Below are 19,422 nucleotides of genomic sequence, written 5' to 3' on the forward strand. Positions count from 1 at the left end.
CTTTTCTCACTTATTATTTTCACAATGTTATGCTCAGTAAAGAATCCTTGAGGATCCAAGTTATTTCAGAAAATTTGGTATTAATTTATGATCCACGTTTATTAGACAGAAGAGCATCTCTCATTGTGGAGGACCTGGACAATCTCTGTGTTACATAGACAGCCTACTAATTTCATTGAGCACCATGTAATACTTGATTTCTCCTGTGGTGGTGCTGTAAGAAAACATCCCACCACAAATTAAAACATATCGTTGCTTAGCGTTTGCGGACTTTTCTAACAAAACAGAATGAACAAGGTTGACATTCCCTAAAACCTCTACCCAGACAAATACATGAATGTCACAAGAAATGAGTTTTCAGTATTACAAGGTGATTTCTTCAAAGAACTGGATAGGAGCCAAAGTTAGCGATTCCACAGTGGTTATAATGGTTTCTTGCTATTTTTATGTAACCTTCATCTCCGAATGATGGTCCCCAGCTGGAAAGAAAAGAGCCGCATTACTATCTTTTTATGGATGGTTTATGTCAGGGGTGTCAAACTCAAATACACAGTGGAACAAAATAAAAAAAAATGGACAAAGTCGTGGGCCAACCTTTATATTTAATGAACAGTTCATGCGTCGCTTCTGTCACTGTCAGAACAGCGTCCAACGTTCCTGGCACTGCCTGTCCTAAAGTAATTGTCCCCACATGGTATTTAACCATTATAACCCTCAAGCAGTAGGTACCCCATAATTGTTCCCCATGTAGTAGCCCCTCCCCCCCCAACAGTGCCCCACATACTAGCCAAGTGTCTTATATAGTAGCCAGTCCTTCCAATAGTGTCTTATATAGTAGCCAGCCCTTCCAATAGTGTCTTATATAGAAGGGAGCCCTTCCAATAGTGCCTTATATAGTAGGGTGCCCTCCAAGTAGTGTCTTGTATAGTAGCCAGCCCTCCTCAATAGTCTCTTATATAGAAGCCAGTCCCTAAAATAGTCTCTTATATAGTAGCCAGCCCTCCCAATAGTGTCTTATATAGTAGCCAGCCCTCCCAATAGTGTCTTATACAGTAGCCAGCCCTCCTCAATAGTCTCTTATATAGAAGCCAGTCCCTAAAATAGTCTCTTATATAGTAGCCAGCCCTCCCCAACAGTCTTTTATGTAGAAGCCAGCCCTCCCCAATAGTGTCTTATATAGAAGCCCATCCCTAAAATAGTCTCTTATATAGTAGCCAGCCCTCCCCAATAGTGTCTTATATAGAAGCCAGCCCTCCCCAATAGTTTAATATAGTAGACAGGGCTCTACAATAGTCTTATATAGTAGCCAGCCCTCCCCCAATAGTTTTTTTTTATAGTAGCCAGCCCTCTCCAGTAGTCTTATATAGTAGCAAGCCCTCCCTAAGTCTCTTAAGTAGAAGTCAGCCCTCCAGAATAGTCTCTAAAATAGAAGCCAGCCCCTACTGTAGTTGTCCATGACTGCCCCCTTAGCTTGGACTTACCCTTCCTGCGGCTCCAGAGGCTGCAGGAGGCGCCCGTCGGAGGAGGCGCCCGATGACATCACCACATTGCCAGTGTTGGGGCACTACTGAGATACTTCTTGGCCACGGGCTAAAAACTGCCTGCAGCCTATAAGATTATAATATGGGCGGTCCGATCGGCTGTATGGACCACCCATATTATAATCTGCTGCTACGTCAGTCAGGCCAAATTTAACACAGAAATGGAAAAGCATGGCGGGCCAAAAATAATGCCAGAGTTTGACATGACTGGTTTACGTGGACCATGGTCCATGGACCTATGAAAAACAGCGTCATAAAATGATTGAATGAATAGACTTAGGTGGACATTTATTGGTTTATTATTTATTATTGGTTTATTATTTATTATTTATGTGGTGCAGCAGCCATTTCATGGCGCAGAGAGCACATTTGCTAGTAAATCTATTTGCAAACGCTTGTCTCACAAATAATTCATTCACAAGTGGGTTCTTTGCACCACTTGCCCCAGAGGGGTGGGGAGGGGGTAAATAGGGGTGCGGCCACAAGCTAAAGGGGCTTGGCCTCTGTGTGCTTCGCATTTTACATTTTTCCGTCAGAGCTCTGAGCTGGCATAGGTTTTACTGTGTGCGCACATGGAGGGGCTCTAATGCACATAGGATTTATGTTAAGCTTGATGGACATGTTTTTTTTTTTACCCTTACTAACTATGTAACTATGTAGAGGCATTGCTCCTGTACATGAATCCAACGAACCTCTGCACTGTGGGGACATTTTTAAGCCCCCCGCTAATAAGCCTGGACATAAATGTCCACCTTGGTGTTCTAGTGACTGGTGAGTCCAAACGCAATGGTCTATTCTTTAGTCCACCCCACCAGTTCCTTATGGTAAACATCAGCCTGTTGGCAGAAAAATACATAGACATAAAACAATATAAGTTTTACCTATTTTTAACAAGCCAATACTCTACTCCATCTTCTGCACCATATCCAATGACAAGTACAGCATGGTTTGGCTGTGAATTGGAGCACTGTGGGTCATAGTATACACCTAGTAATGGATAGAAAATGGGTGTTAAGAGTTATAGTCAGATGTTCAGAGCTGTATTTGCCACTAGGCACCTAATGGGAGGTTCTGCACCTAGTCATTGTGCAAAAAAAGATAAATCAAATAAGTCAATGATTATCCTTTGTACATGGTGGGCCCTTTGCCCACAGCAGGCAACTTGGAACCATACCCATGAGAACAGTTAGCCATGCATACATCTTTGGAAATATGTATATACCATTTTTGTATAAGTAAAAAGATCTCCGTCCGGCATCAATAGCCACAGACACAGGACCCAATTTGCCCACGACTTGTTTCAGCTCATTTTCATCTCCGTATGGTAGTATTTTGTAGCTGGTGATGCTTGTGGCCTTCCTTGTGGTACTGAAGTGGCATGTCCCATCCTAGTAACAAGAGAACATAGCTCTATGATGTATTGTTCTGAGCCACCACTAATATTATCAGTACTCTACTACTATCCTACCTGTCCTTCAAATGGGTAGGTGCCTTCTGGTTCTATGCCATTGTCAATCATATATCTGTACGCTGCCACGAGGAAGCCTCCAGCACATCCATTGTTCCCATATGAGCTTGAGCAGTCCACCAAGTTCTGAGCACTCAAGGTGGTCAACTTACCTTTCCTAACTTTCAGCTGGCACTCCAGTGACCCCACACTACTGAATGCCCAACTACAACTGCACCGACCCTAGGGTAGATAAATATGGATCATGTCAAGAGGTCACCAATCCAGAGGAAAATATTACTCTCTCTATTATCTAGAGGTTGTTTTATATACTGTTTAAAGAGAAAGTCCCACCAACGTAAAAATGGTAGGCAAACAAGTGAACTCACCCATTACTGTGCTTCTGAGGTCCCGTTTACCATAAGTATGTCACATACCTGGCTCCTGCAGCAGCAATGTCATGCCCACTCAGCTAGTCAGTGACTGGTGCAGTGTCCTGTCCCATTCACTGATTGGTTGGGTGGGCAATCACTCAGTGGGGGTCGTGACTATATGACTATACACGTGCATCTGAAATCCTACGGGTCAATGCCTTATGTGTCCAGTGCCTTATGTATCTAGATATATCTAATGTTAGTGTTAATGCACCATTTATCTAAGAACCCAAGTAATGGTGCGAGTACACAGATTTATCTGACAGATTTTGGAAGCCAAAACCAGGAGCAGACTATAAACAAAGAACAGGTCATAAAGGAAAGACTGAGATTTCTCCCCTTTTCAAATCCATTCCTGGCTTGGGCTTCCAAAATCTTTCAGATAAATCTTTGTGTGTAAACGCACCGTAACAATGTATCATGTGTTTAGGAACCAAGTGACAGTGCCTCATGTATCTGGAAACCCAAGTGACCATGCATCATATATGTGGGAACACAAGTGACAGCGACTTATGTATCTGGTAATCTGAATGACAGTGCATCACATATATGGGAACATGGGACAAGAAACCAAGTGCAATTTACCTGAATCTACTAGGCTCCACTATGTCTTGTGTACTGGTGCTTAAAAGTGTGCACAATATTCTATGCATCTGGTAACCGAAGTGACAGAGCACTATGTATCTGGGATCACAAGTATCATATGATAATAGACAACAGACATATCCACATTCCACACAATCTCTGGTTCATGAATCCAGCAATCGCTTCTCTGATGCTCCGTGGAAGTAGTGTCATTGATGTGCGATGGGTTTAGTTTTTGTGTGGAATGTAGATATGTATCTGATCTGGGAGTTTCGATGACAATCCATCATGTATCTTTGATTTAGTTATTTCATAACCTAACAGTTAATAAAGTTTAAAGTTAATCATTAACCTGGAAGACCAGCTTGTCTCAATGTTCTACTGGTCTTGAACCTCCACACTTTCTCTACATAGTATAGTAGCCATACAGTTGAATATAACCTGGAGGACACAGTTGAATATAACCTGTATTTACCTGATCTTTCACATCTGTCACACAACCCTGTGTCCTCCAGTCTATGGATTCAGGGACCTTTGACTTTAATACATCCTCCGACAAGTTTGTATCATTGGTTTGGGAAATATCTACGTGTCTGAACCCAGTCATGGTAGCCAACACCTCCTCGCTACTCTGTAAGACAGATGGAGAAATTCTTTGTAAGTGAAATCTTATTTCGGAAAGAAGTACAGATGGATGGAAACAAGATTGATCATTACTAGGGATGAGCGCGACTCGCCCATGCTAGCGTGTGATTGCTTGGCGTTTGATTATTGGTGACTGACAAATGTTGTATCCAGCACCCTATGCTGTATCCATGTTTTCTAGGGCTGTATCCAACTTTGTCAGCCACCGGTAATCAAATGCCAAGTGATCGCACTGAGCTTTCATCTCTTATCATTACCTATTGTCCCACTGTATAGCCTCTATGTATAGAACCACACGGGTGATGTAAAATATAGCCTACACACCAAGTACTGGTCATCCATAGTAGATTAGATACGTACTACCAACTTTTTGTGTAGCTTGTTTTCACTTATTCTAGGAAAAACAATAGAGCTCTATACGCCTTGTTCAACATACCTGTATTAATATTCTTACCATATCTCCAAGATGGTTCATCCCAACTTCATAGGAGTGAAGACCTAAAGAATATTCCAGGTTGTGAACCATGATAAACTTCAGATTGTCCTCCCAGATAATACGTCTTCCCAGCTCATCCTCCTATAACATTCACAACAATTCGGCATTGCAAACAGATATGCGGCTATTTTATCAAGCTGAGACTAGACAGACACAAGACCCACCTTATTGTTGTACCTTTTCTCATGGGTTTTAGCCCATAAGTGCCAGTGGCCGTCAAGACTGGGGTCAGGACTGCAATCAACAGGCATCATGATGGCTACCAGGCTTATAAGGTGGACCACAAGGAAGTGCATGGTCTTCTAAAGTTAAAAATGTGTAAATGTGCAAACACATGTAGAGGAATGGATCATGCACACGAGAGAAGTAAAGACAGAGAAAACAAACTTGAAGTCCATCATTACAAGGTACCACATTTTTACCAAGAATCATATAGAAAATTGAAGAACCCCCCATGAATTTCCGCCCATCCGAAAGGTAGACTGGAAGCCCATATACCTACCTGTTGAATATGAAAGACAGCTGTGAGATGTTGGCACTAATGCCACATAAAGGATGCCAGCTTTTTTATATGATTGGATAGGGAGGGGATTTTCAAGAACCTTCTACCTTATCTTTCTCGAAACTACATGAATGCCAAGAAATAAGTGAAGCTTGATGGGATGTCCTACTTGCCAAAATCTTGAAGATGTGACACTTGGAATAGTTTACATTTCAATTTTAAAGTGAAGTCCAGGTAATAACATGATTAAAGGGAGGATTGCATGATGGATTGCATGTTTTATGTTATACTCCATTAACTTTTGCTTACCTTCAAGCAGACTCGCCTCTGGTAAGAGGATTAAAGAGAATTAAAGGGGTATTCCCCCCCCAAGAGCTAAAAAACAATGCTCCCAAACCTATAGCTGGTCTTACTCACCAAGTCCCTCTGAGTATTTTGAGCCATCTCCAGTCTTTCTAGCTGCTTCCGTTCCAAAGTTCCAATTTTTTTTAAAAAAAGCCAATCTATATCCAACATGGCGCTGGCCAGAAAACTACGTCTCCTATCATGCAATGCTTAGTACATGATGTAGCAGGCAGAGCTGATAGCCACAAGATATAACAGAGTTGAGGTGAGATTGTGACATAGCAGAGTTGAGTTGAGGTAGTGACATAGCAGAGTTGAGAAGAGTTGAGGTATGGGTTGCCAGCCCATTGAAAAGACAGAGGACATGTGATCCCGACATGGAGGGTGGGGCCAGGAGCAGGGTGCGGTGTCGGAGTGGACTGAGATTTGATGATTCTATGCATTTGGTGGGGGTGAATGCATCTAGAGAACAGCAAAACTGTGCAGAATCCATAATTAATTGATAATGGAAAGATGGAAAGCTATGGGTGGGCAATGTATTAATGCAAAAAAATTTTTGGGGGGAATACCCCTTTAACCCCTTTACCCTACACCATCAGGAAAGCAGGCATTAACAACAGCCAACTAATCACAGACATTTGCCCTATCATCCACCTGGGATTACCCCCAAAACTGCATAATCTATTCATAAGTCTGAGTTCCAGCATTTCTTACAAGAACCAGGACTGTTCTTAGGTATTATTAATCTATTAATCTCTTTAATACCATAAACCACCTGGTTTGTCACCTGGGTTAACCCTTCACTACCCCACCTAGAACACCGAGAATGTCTTCATTAACCCCTTTACTAGGAAAGTTGGTTCAGTAACAACTATCAGGGTTGCTCAACCTAACAGGCCAATGCTTGCAGTAATAAAGCACCGATCTTAAAGATCGGAGATCGTTTAATGAGCCTTTTATAAGGCTCGACTACTGCACAAGGGACACAAATAATCACTGGTTTCTGTAGCCCTCTGCTCCCCTCATTCACCGTCCGCACACCCTCATTACACGGGGAGATGTGCACCCTATAAACAAGGCAATAACAGCGATCAGCTGATGACCGAGCTTTGCTCACAGGGAAAGGTAATCTCCAGACTGAAGTATGCAAAATTTTGCAATATTGTTTTTTTTATCTTTTTCATGCAGTATTGGGTTAACTTAGGACATGTGAGGGCAGATAAACAGTATATCACATGGTAAAGTCTGCAAGCTTCATCAGAAAAGGCTCTTAAATTCTTCATACAAGAGACTCTTAAGAAGAGCCATTCATTACAGGCATATCTAGCTTCAAGTGGCCAGATATCACCTAGGGACATAAACATAGAGGTAGGTATTGGCGTGCAGATGATAAATCCCAACGCTTAAAGTGACACTGTCACCCCCTATTTGCATTTTGACTGCTCTCCACAGGTGTAAAGGGTAAATGTTACAGCTTTCATTCCTTATTTTATATTATTCCTCATGGTGCTTGTTCTGGTAAAAAGTAGTTTTTATCACCTGTGGATTGGTATATGTGGGCGGGGCCTCACAGCCTTTGTGCCACATTGCTCCGCCTCTAGCGTCACTTAGCCCCCCCATCAGTGCCATGAGGGGGGCGGGGCATATGTGGATGGAGTCCTGGATGGGGGCGGGGCTAAGTGGTGCTGAGGGTGGAGCGATGTGGCACATAGGCCGCGAGGCCCTGCCCACATATACCAATCCACAGGTGATAAAAACAACTTTTTACCAGAACAAGCACCATGAGGTATAATATAAAATAAGTAATGAAAGCTGTAACATTTACCCTTTACACCTGTGGAGAGCAGTCAAAATGCAAAAAAGGGGTGACAGTGTCACTTTAAGCTAAATGAATGAAACCAAATGTTGTCTGTAAATCAGATAAAATGTACAGATTCTGCAACTCTCCAGCCATGGCTCCCCCGAGGTTTTCTGCACAGGGGTTTTTTCCTCACCTAAATGCTGGAGGGTGACTCTTGTCAGTAGGGGGTCTACGGTTTCGTTTCAGTTTAAAGGGAACCAAACACTATTATAACACATATAACGCTGTTATATGTGTTATAATATCACATAAGCTGAGTCCAAACCGACCTGGGCATTGAGAAAAGGGTTAAACAAAAGGAAGCCCAAGAAAATGTTCATTAAATCCTACATTATAATACAATAAGAAATAATATACAGTCACATTTATTATATATCACTCAAAAATGTCCATATTATGCCATCTATTCCTGATCCCCAAATGTCTCTGCATTACTGATCCCCCAATATTATCAAAACCATTATTGATCCACCAAATTTCTCCATGTTATCTCACTGAATTCTGATCCCTCAACTGTCCTCATATTATGCTAACTATTCCTGATCCCAAAAAGTCTCTATTATCATATTGATTCCTAATCCCCCAAGTGTCTCTATATTCTCGTATCCATTACTGATCCCCCAAGTGTCTCTATATTCTCGTATCCATTACGGATATTATTTTGGGGTTTGTGGAACCAATTGTCTGTATTTCTATGATCTCTTACGGGAAAATTTGCTTTGGTTTAAGAGTGGATTTGGATTACAAGTGCGGTCCCTGAACGAATTATGCTCATAATCCAAGGCACCACTGTATATCTTTATTTGTATCATGTTATTTTGTATGCACATATTGTACCTTTATATTTGAATATCAGTGAGGGATGCTCGATTTTTATGCATGTTATTTATTTCATGTGGAGGATCCCGGTTGGGGGTTGATCTATTGTGGTCTCCCATCCTTGGAGTTAGGCTGTATACAGCAATAAAACCTTTCTTTCTTTTTTTGTGTGTTTCATACTTGTTTTGTATAATAAAAATTTCTTTTAATATATCATTTTTGGATGTGCTGAGCACTTTCTTTTCCTCAGGCTTGCTCTTTTCCTAGTTTGGTTTTGTTTTTCTGAGGTAGCTTGCACTCCCCTTTATGATTATCCAATAAATATGCGCTCACGCCAGATTTATTGAGAATACAGCACTTCCTGCCTGACATACTGGAAAACTTGAGATTTTTAATAGAAGTAAATTACAGATCTCTAGCACCAGTTGATTTTGCTGAACTCCCCCTTTAACTGATGCAGACTCTATCAGCTGATGTGCCCCAGTTTTCTTCCCTGCCGGAAGTTTAGATATATATACTTTTGTATTGACTGTCCCATCCCAACGCCACCTTGGGTAATGCAGTCACCGATTTATTCATGAAGGGGGGGTAACTTTTCCTTTTCTGATCTGTCAGTTCATCGCTTACGTCTGGTTCCTGAGCCAGTGCTCAGGAATAACCTGGTGACCTTTCAAACAAAGGACTGCAGCAGTGGCATTTCTGTGCCAGTCTATTCATGTAAAAAAACACAGACTGACGTACCTAGTGGAACACTGCAAAGACAAAAGTATTTTGCCAGAATAAGGCTACTGAGGGTAAAATCCTCGGTTTTCCCTATAGATTAAGTCTATGAACACTTGGCATTATGGTGCGACTGGTAAGTAGGGGTGAAAAACAGTCACCTACCCACACTAGCCTTATGCTGAGAGGCTACAACCCACACTAGCCTTATGCTGAGAGGCTACAACCCACACTAGCCTTATGCTGAGAGGCTACAAAACATTTCCTGCTGGATTGCTTCTTTCAAGGGGCTGTCCCAACTTGAAAACATATGCCATAACCAAAGGTTAGCTGATAATTATCAGATTATAGGGGGTCCAACTGCTGGGACCAGACCCCAGAAAATTGGTACCCAAGTAGAAAGGCATCACTGCTCCATTTATTCTGTATGGGCGAGTACAGCGTTCAGCTTTTTCCACTACTCGCACAGAATGAATGGCACAGCGACATGTAAGCAAGTCCCACCAGTCTAATGTGATGGGAGACTTGAGCCCTTATTCTCAAAAACAAGGTAATCCCAACAGTCGGACATTCCAAATATCACCCCACAAAAGCCCCCCTATAAAACTCCACCTCTAATACATACAATACTGTTCTGTTTCATCTATACCAGAAGTGATGCATGAATATGAAATCATCATCTCTTACTAATAGCCATCAATCCCTGCTACTTATAGTATAATCCACATATCTTCAGCTCTCCCACAGAGAAGACAAATATTGTATGAGGGCATCGTCAATACTATTTACTAGGTGACATCCATGTGTCGCTCTAGCAAATAGTGCTAACAATGCTCTTATAGATTTGTCTCCTGTAGGAGAGTGGAGAATAGAAGTAGCTGCAATTGATTTTATATATATATATATATATATATATATATATATATATATATATATATATATATATATAAATTTTTGGACCTATAATCTACAGAACATAATGAGATTGGCAAAATATATGTGCAAATTCTGCATGAATAAATATCTGGCCTTTTACATTCATGCAACCTGAAACCTGTTGAAGCAAATCTATACCACTGGGCAGTGTTTTTGGTGGTGGGACCGCTCTTCCTATCCACCGGTCATAAATGGTATTGTTATAGATTAGGCATGATACTAACACTACTTCTTTCTGATTCTTTGGACATGCTGACTGCATGACAGCACCCGTCCTGAGAGTTTATATTTGTATCATTCTTAGGGCCCTATTCCACGGGCTGATCAATAATGTAAACGAGCGCCGATCTGCTAGATCGCCGCTCGTTTACTGGGCCTATTCCACAGCCCGATGATCGTTTAGCAAGGGCTGCAGGGATATTGTTACCAATGTCCTTGCAGCCCTTGCAGCATTACCTGGCATTACTTCTCCTCCGCTCAGTCTTCATCCCGATCCCGCTTGCAGCATCAACTCCGAAGCTGTCAGACCGCTCAGCCAATCGCTGGCCACGGCGGTCCCAGCCTGTGATTGGCTGAGTGGTCTGACAGCTCAGTCGGGCAGCACCGAACCTGATGCTGCGCGTGGCACCGGGATGAAGACGGAGCAGAGAAGTCCTGCTAGGTAATGTATGCTGCTCGAATCATCGGTCGCCCGCAGAGCATCGCTATTCCACGCAGCGATGTGCGGTGGGTGACCGATGATTTTAGGTTTGGGCCTAAATAAAACGATCAGCCGATGACACGATTATCGGATGATCGTTTTCTCTATTCCACCGAGCGATAGTTGGCCGAATCAGGCCGATTATCGCTTCGTGGAATAAGCCCCTTAGTGTGGGTGGGGGAAGAACATTACCATACTGTATGGTGTCTTTTGAGGCTTTGTTACCTGGTTACTGGACCAGATGGATCCGGATTCCCCCGCCCCCCAGAGTTTTATATACTGTATGCAGTGCTGGTTTTATCCTTTTATATCTAATAAAGTCATTCTTATTCCCTATTTCATGTCTCTTTTTCTGTCATAGTTGCATATATCTGCAATAGTTCTGTGCACTTTTAGTTTCTATATTCTTACAGTGTGCATTTTGGTCATTGTTGAAGCAAATCTGTAACATGTCTGTTACCAGGTTCCTTTTACTTGAGGCTCCGGTTACCCGTTGGGATAGGTACTGCTAAAATATTTCATTCTATATCAGTTAATAAACAACCTCGTACAACCATATGCTCTGTGCAGGTCAGTTGGGCTTCTACACCTACCCTGTGCTCCCTTTGCCCATTCATATAGTATCTGCAACCAGCAAGTATGGATCAACGTGACTGTAAGATCAGAGCGCACAGGGGTTTGCTTCTACTCTGTATTTATGGGGACATATAGGTGTTTAAGAGCCGTATACACAGGCCTTTCACCACCCACATTTTCTATTTAGCCAGGACCAATCCTCACAAAGCCCTGATCTCCATACCTGAAGGAACTGACCAAAGGAATAAAGACAAAGAATCCAGTGTTTAAAGGAACAAGTAAAAATTCTCATAAAATTATATTATTTCATATTGTATACACATAAAACACTTTGCACAAAAAAAAAAAAAAAGTAACCAGCGAGCGCAAGGAAAAGTCAAGAAGAAAAGCGATTTAACCTGCAGAAGAAAGGTGTCATGTAATACAAGACATAGAAATCTGTGCTAATCCTGGGATTACATAGTGTGAAAGTATACTGGTCGAGCGCTTGAGGTCCTCTTGCGGCCGGTCAGTGATCTCTACACAAGACGCTGCTGTCTTAACACTACTTGTTTTACAAATGAATCGCTCTAAATATAATTTATTTAGACCGGATTATAGTCATAGATCACAATTATATCCCAAAACGGGCAACTTTAGGGTGATCATTTCTAAGAAGTGCTTAAAAGAGCAACCTTTTTTAATCATGGCAGCCATGTAGACATTCATTGGTAAAATATTTTAATCCATATTGTGTATTATCACAAATGAATATTAGACCATGTGATGCCACGAATGGACCACCAGAGAGTGGGGAGCTCAAAGAAGAAATCCTTGGACAAAGATCACTGACACAACCCCTTTAAGGTGGCCCTGGGTTACCTGATTGGGATATTTATGGTTTTATCATATAAAAACTGCTGTCGCCAATGCGTAATAAATAAGTAAATATGAGACAAGAACTTATCTCCTCAAAGCTCATGGGATTCGGACGATCCGAAGTAATATGCTGGGTATGGTTAGGTGCACTACAACTGGGTGGTTGCAGAAATTCTTTGTCCTCTAGCAATTTCCTGCCCTGACAATATAAAAAGGCACCGGCTACATTTGTGATTATCCTACGCAAGTTTTATCCCTGATAGAGTCTTTTAAAGTCTCAGTAAGGTCACTATATAAAAATGAAATGTTTCGGGTTGGGGGGTGCTTCTTGTCATCCGATCACAATAACTCAGAATTCAGGGAGGCAGATTTTCCAAATTCAAAAAAAAAAACAAAAACAAAAAAAAAACGGTGGCACAATATTTGGGGTTTAAAGCTGGTAAAGACAGGAGAGAAAATGATCAGGCCTCTCCTTAGTTCATATAAAAGGCAGTTCTGTGGTGTCCCTGTGATGTTCCTCCCCATGTCCTGGTGTCAACATCCTTCTCATGTAATCCACGTCATTCACTGCAAATGGTCATCACATCTCCTCAGCCATTATAGCAGAGGCTCAAGGGAAGAAAGCAAGTGACTGAGGGGGGAGGGAGCTGAGCGACTGCTCATTTGTAGGCATCTGGATTCAATCATCTGTGCATCCGGCAACGCCGCTTACTCAGCGAAAGGCTGGAACATGTTGAGCTCGGAAAACTCTTCATTGTTGTAGTTTGAGGTCTGGTCTCCCAGCATGGACAACATGTCCTACAGGTGAGAAGACAACAAGATGAACAATTAAACACATTGAAGACCTGGTTGTGACACATTAGATTCAAGATGATCAAGACAATTTTTAACTAAAATTATTTTTGGTTGGGTGAAATGCAACAACTGATTGTTTCCCGTCAAGAAAAGGCAGATTGCCTCACAAGTACTTGTTACAATTCTTTTTCACTTACAAGCCAGTTGTACTTATGTCAATATAGGAATCTTTGTAATCTACCATATTATGGGGAAGTGGAATTTTCTCACCTTACAGAGAAGTGAGTAGTTCCCCATCTCCTTTCCTGCTGGCTCTACTTGTAAACCACCACCGCTCTCAAAAACTCCATAAGAAAGGAGGTGATGAGGACATGGCACCTGTGCCTTTCTATGTATTTAGATGGGTATGTTCACACTGAGGAATAGGAGAGGAATTTCAAGTGGAATATATACAGAGCAATCACCCATTGTGTTCACTGGGATTTCCGCTCTGTTCTTCACATGACGGAATTTGCACGCAGAATCTTTCGCCGCGGATCGGCTTTTCGTCCAAAGAATTGACATGTAGGGCTGGGCGGTATACCGTGAAAATACTGATACAGTCTCTGGCGTTGGTAAACCGACCTCAACTGCGCCAGGACGGTATTTGCGGTATTTCAGTGCTGCACAGTGTGCTGTATGTGTCATAGCACTTTCCGTCCCGCCATGCCTGACAGAGCGCCCCCCAACGGCCCCTGCCCGCCCGTCCCTCAGTGCGCCCTGCAATCCTGCACCAGCCTATAACCTCCAGCTTATTCCCCCCCAGCTGCTCCCCCCCCTTCTGCCCAGATCCCCCCCAGCTGCTCCCCCCCCTTCTGCCCAGATCCCCCCCAGCTGCTCCCCCGCCCCCTTCTGCCCAGATCCCCCCCAGCTGCATCCCCCCCTTCTTCCCAGATCCCCCCCAGCTGCTCCCCCCCCCTCTGCCCAGATCCCCCCAGCTGCTTTCCCCCTTCTGCCCAGATCCCCCCCAGCTGCTTCCCCCCTTCTGCCCAGATCCCCCCCAGCTGCTCCCCCCCCCTTCTGCCCAGATCCCCCCCAGCTGCTCCCCCCCCTTCTGCCCAGATCCCCCCCAGCTGCTCCCCCCCCCTTCTGCCCAGATCCCCCCCAGCTGCTCCCCCCCCTTCTGCCCTGATCCCCCCCAGCTGCTTCCCCCCCTTCTGCCCAGATCCCCCCCAGCTGCTCCCCCCCTTCTGCCCAGATCCCCCCAGCTGCTTCCCCCCCTTCTGCCCAGATCCCCCCAGATGCTCCCCCCCCTTCTGCCCAGATCCCCCCCAGCTGCTCCCCCCCCTTCAGATCCCCCCCAGCTGCTCCCCCACCTTCTGCCCAGATCCCCCCCAGCTGCTCCCCCCCGCTGCTTTCCCCCTTCTGCCCAGATCCCCCTAACTATTTCTTGTAATTCTATAATACATATGAATGCTCAGCTTAGCTGAGTGTGCATGAGTTATTAATGGAAAATCTGCATAGCTGTATACCTGTATATACATATCTTGTAGTGTGTGTGCATAAATACATAAATAATACTGCCACTACAGGACTTGCATATTTGAGTATACAGCTACGTAAACACTACAGGATGTGTATATACAGGTATACAGCTATGTACACACTACAGAACATGTATATAAAAGGTATACAGGTATGTACACACTACAGAACATGTATATAAAAGGTATACAGCTATGTACACACTACCTGATGTATATATACTGGTATAGGGCTATGTACACAGTACAGGACATGTATACAGCTATGTTGCTGTATACCTGTATATAAACGTCCTGTAGTGTGTACATAGCTGTATATACAGATACTGTACTATGTACATAGCTGTATACCTGTGTATACATATCCTGTAATGGCTGTATACCTGTATATACACATCTAGGTCTCTGCTGAGACCCCTAATAATGACAAATAATAATAAGGACAATAGCCTATATGGCCCAGCCTTGTGTTGCTGCTCAGTGAGTTATTTTTTTTAATAAGAGTTTAAAAAAAAAAGTATCACCAGGTTTGCACGGTCAAGTGGGTGTGGCTTGCAAAAGGGGCGTGTCATAATTATCGCTCAGTTATCGTTACCGCGGCTATATGTACGATTAACCGCGATAATAATTTAGGCCAATATCGCCCAGCCCTATTGACATGTCAATTCTTTGTGAGTATTCCGCTAGAGAAATCCCATAGAATTGGGGCTTTGAATTTCCGATTTCCACTTGCACTCCGCCAGAGCTGAAGACAACAACTTTCCGCTTTAATTCCTCAGTGTGAACATATCCTAAGGCCCCAGGGCCTGGGTGTAACTATAATACGCTCCTGCAAATATCCATATGGCTCACAGCACAACTTTTGTATTTTACCAACTGTATTAGTGTGTTCAGCTTACTTGTGCCTTATGTAAACCTAACTACACAGTACTCTAGAAAAAAAGTGTCACACAAAAGGGAGAGAAAAACTCTAAAATCAGATAAAAAAAAAAAAAAAAAAAAAATACATATGAAGTCTGCAGCTCACAGCATTTCTGTCTACTGTATACTGATCACACATCTATGGTGTCAGGATTTATTCACTGACTAGGAATAGACTTACTGGAAAGACTTCTGATTGGCTGGCCTGTGGTTGGACATGAGTCTCTGCATTGTTCTGCCCGTGATGTTGAGTCTGGGGCCACTGGGGCCACACGCCTACAGCATCTGCTGCCCGTGCCTGGAAGGGTATGCGAGGCTGTCCAACCTCTGTGGCTAAAAAGACATAAGCAGAAGTGTTAGGATTTACTGCTTTACTGATACTGATCATGTGTTATAGTCTGTATCATACTGCAGAGCTGTATTCACAATTCTGCCTACTATTTAAAAAATCTCAAGTCTTAAAGTACTTAGCTGCTGTATGCCCTGCAAGAAGTGGTGTATTCTTTCCAGTCTGACACAGTGCTCTCTGCTGCCTCCTCTGTACTGACAACTGTCCAGAGCAGTAGCAAATTCCCATTGAAAACCTCTCCTGCTGTGGACAGTTCCTGTCACAGACAGAGGGGTTAGCAGAAACCACTGTGTCAGACTGTAAAGAATACAACAGCTAATAAGTACTGGAAGACTGGAGATTATAAAACAAATCTATATAGCTTCCTGATACCAGTTGATTTCAATAAAGTCTTTCTAGCTAGAGTACCCCTTTAAAAGGACAAGGACAGAACACATAAGGCCTATTCTTTTTACCAAAGCTGTTGGTCCTGTTGGCTAGGTTGGGGTATGTGGCACCAGCTGGAGAGGAAGTTGAACTCTGGGAGGACAATGGGCTAAAGTTGGTAGAATTTGTCTGGAAGCTGCCCATGCCAAATGGAGGGGACTGGGTCTTTGCTGCCTGTAAATCAAGACAATGCATGCGATATAAAAGCTGAAAATCCAACAGTGTCCAGAAGATCACAATAATAATAATAATAAATGCAAAGTTCCTACCTGTGCTGTGAATGATGGACGTGTGCCAGAGCTCCAGTTAGTGCCAGTGACTTGTGTAGGGCTGGTATGCCGTGATATCTGGGATAGAATCTGCCCTGCAGAGACGGGCTGCTGGATAATGTTACCTGGAGAAACCATCCCACCGCTCCTTAAAAAGAAATTGAAAAGAATTATCAGAAAGGTCTACACTGCCACCTAGTGTTCATAAACAGCAGCCTAATCATTTCTTGGGCTGTCAGAACAGACACATTTGTATATTAGAGGTGTCTTTTTGTATAGATACCAATAACTAATCGCACATTTGCTGGGTTCTCACCTAAAGTTGTCCACGGGGCGAGGGGCGGGGGTGAAAGTGCTGGCTTGTGGAAAGAGTTGCTGGTTGCCGGTGACTCCACTAGGATTGAGCGCTTTATTCTGGTCTATTATTTTAAGAGAAAAATATCTGGCTTTAGGGAAAACAAGTCTGTCATATAGACAAAGGCTAATAGGAGATATTCTAGTCACCTCAGGCGACCACACGTAAAGGTAACCAATCAGGGCATAGACAGGTATATAGCTAAAGATCCTACCTAATACAGCATCCTACAGTCATTTCCAACATATATTTCATCTGTTCGCCCCGGGCCAGTTATTGGGCAAAAACATACTTTTATTATTTCCCATGCAAATGATGTTCAGCTAGTCATCTGGGCATTGTTCTTCTTCCAAGTAGTCACGGCGGGTGGACTACAATCCGATGTAATCCTGCCTCTCTGGGAGTGATTTAAATGTTGTTGCGGCTAAGACTACGCTATGGGCCTGTCTCTCTGTGACATTAGGAAACGTCACAATCCACCCTGACGCCCAGATGACTAGTTAAAGGGGAACTCCAGGTAAGAAAAACTTGTTTTCTATTAAAAGTACATTAAACGTTATATAAATGTGTCTATTAGGGCTGGGCGGTATACCGTGAAAATACCGATACCGTCCCTTACCTCGGTTAACCGACCTCAAGTTCGCCAGGACGGTATCTGCGGTATTTTCACCCGCCCACCACAGGACACTGACAGGTTATACTCCCCTTCCGGCCGCTCCCACAGCATCTTCTATATACAGCATGCAGTGCTGGGGGTCCCGGGCCGCGCTCCCTTGCCTTGAGACGTGATGCAAGGACCGGCGGTGAACCGAGCACTGACACCAACAGGTGCCGTGCTGGGGAGGGGGCTGCGCGCAGTTATAGGGAGAGGTCCCAGAGTACCGCTGCAGGGGTGCCAGAGGCTGGAGATAGAGGGGTGTGGAGTAGGGCTGAGCGATTAATCGAAGCTGCTCTAGCTGCTGAAGCCGGCACTGACCTGCTCCTTCCTATCGTGGAACGAGCTCTCCGGTCTCTGGAGGAGGAGGAGGCCGCAGGGACAGCTGAGTTCCTGTAATTGGGGCAGTGGTGACAATGCAGAGAGCGGAGGAGCAGATGTGCCTGTGAGGATCAGCGCGGCTGTGAGGTGGGGGAGGCTGGGACTCAGGAGTCTGCCGCTGCGGAGATCAGTGATAATGCGGTGGGAATCAATTCATCACACTGACAGGGAAGCAGGGTGTGTGAGGAGGACGCTGCAGCCCCCGACATTGCAGCCTGCTGATCTGTGTAACGGACAGGTCATCAGGACAGAAATCAGTGAGCTGCGGCGTTCTGTGTGGTGACCTGTGACCTCTGCCAGGTCGTGTGCCTCCTCCCTCCTCAGCAATTCCTGCAGCGTCCAGTATCCTTTGCCCCTGCTGTAAGTCTTCTCTCTCCTCTGTCTAGCTACTACTCCCATCATACCCCAACAGCTGAAACAGTGCATAACTACTGCCCCCAGCATACCCAACAGCTGAAACGGTGCATAACTACTGCCCCAGCATACCCAACAGCTGAAACAGTGCATAACTACTGCCCCCAGCATACCCAACAGCTGATACAGTGCATAACTACTGCCCCCAGCATACCCAACAGCTGAAACAGTGCATAACTACTGCCCCAGCATACCCAACAGCTAAACAGTGCATAACTACTGCCCCCAGCATACCCCAACAGCTGAACAGTGCATAACTACTGCCCCCCGCATACCCAACAGCTGAAACAGTGCATAACTACTGCCCCCCGCATACCCAACAGCTGAAACAGTGCATAACTACTGCCCCAGCATACCCCAACAGCTGAACAGTGCATAACTACTGCCCCCCGCATACTCAACAGCTGATACAGTGCATAACTACTGCCCCCAGCATACCCAACAGCTGATACAGTGCATAACTACTGCCCCCAGCATCCATCATAGCTGAAACGGTGCATAACTAATGCCCTCAGCATACCCAACAGCTGAAACAGTGCATAACTACTGGCCCCAGCATACCCAACAGCTGAAACGGTGCATAACTACTGCCCTCAGCATACCCAACAGCTGAAACGGTGCATAATTACTGCCCCTAGCATACCCAACAGCTGAAACAGTGCATAACTACTGCCCCCAGCATACCCAACAGCTGATACAGTGCATAACTACTGCCCTCAGCATCCATCATAGCTGAAACGGTGCATAACTACTGCCCCCAGCATACCCAACAGCTGAAACGGTACATAACTACTGCCCTCAGCATACCCAACAGCTGAAACGGTGCATAACTACTGCCCCCAGCATACCCAACAGCTGAAACAGTGCAT

General features: G+C 44.1%; 2 protein-coding genes across 2 annotated transcripts in view; both read right to left on the minus strand.

Moving 5' to 3' along the window:
* Positions 1–10: 10 nt before the first annotated feature.
* On the minus strand, positions 11–5,564 carry LOC138770533 (cathepsin S-like). Its single transcript, XM_069949638.1, has 8 exons — positions 5,553–5,564; positions 5,313–5,450; positions 5,107–5,229; positions 4,483–4,638; positions 3,010–3,231; positions 2,764–2,929; positions 2,423–2,528; positions 11–479 (listed from the first exon to the last, which is right to left on the minus strand). The coding sequence occupies exons 1-8, from the start codon at positions 5,562–5,564 to the stop codon at positions 380–382; spliced, it is 1,023 nt and encodes a 340-aa protein (XP_069805739.1). The 3' UTR covers positions 11–379.
* A 6,308-nt stretch (positions 5,565–11,872) lies between these two features.
* The window catches only part of ARNT (aryl hydrocarbon receptor nuclear translocator), a 57,158-nt gene continuing 49,608 nt past the window's right edge, over positions 11,873–19,422 (minus strand). The window contains exons 17-21 of the mRNA XM_069949969.1: positions 17,065–17,167; positions 16,749–16,896; positions 16,509–16,653; positions 15,886–16,037; positions 11,873–13,263 (exon numbers count right to left, since the gene is read on the minus strand). Coding sequence (XP_069806070.1) covers positions 13,174–13,263; positions 15,886–16,037; positions 16,509–16,653; positions 16,749–16,896; positions 17,065–17,167 — 638 coding nt within the window. The 3' untranslated portion in view covers positions 11,873–13,173. The remainder of the gene's footprint in view (positions 13,264–15,885; positions 16,038–16,508; positions 16,654–16,748; positions 16,897–17,064; positions 17,168–19,422) is intronic.

This window comes from Dendropsophus ebraccatus, chromosome 13 (genome assembly GCF_027789765.1).
Source record: "Dendropsophus ebraccatus isolate aDenEbr1 chromosome 13, aDenEbr1.pat, whole genome shotgun sequence".
NCBI lineage: Eukaryota > Metazoa > Chordata > Amphibia > Anura > Hylidae > Dendropsophus > Dendropsophus ebraccatus.

Bases quoted from the DNA above. Each gene is read 5' to 3' on its own strand.
- LOC138770533 (XM_069949638.1), bottom strand. The intron at 2,529-2,763 runs GTATATACATAT...ATCCATTACTAG, and splicing joins TTTTTACTTATACAAAAATG to GTGTATACTATGACCCACAG. The intron at 480-2,422 runs GTAAAACTTATA...TTTTCTTTCCAG, and splicing joins TATTGGCTTGTTAAAAATAG to CTGGGGACCATCATTCGGAG.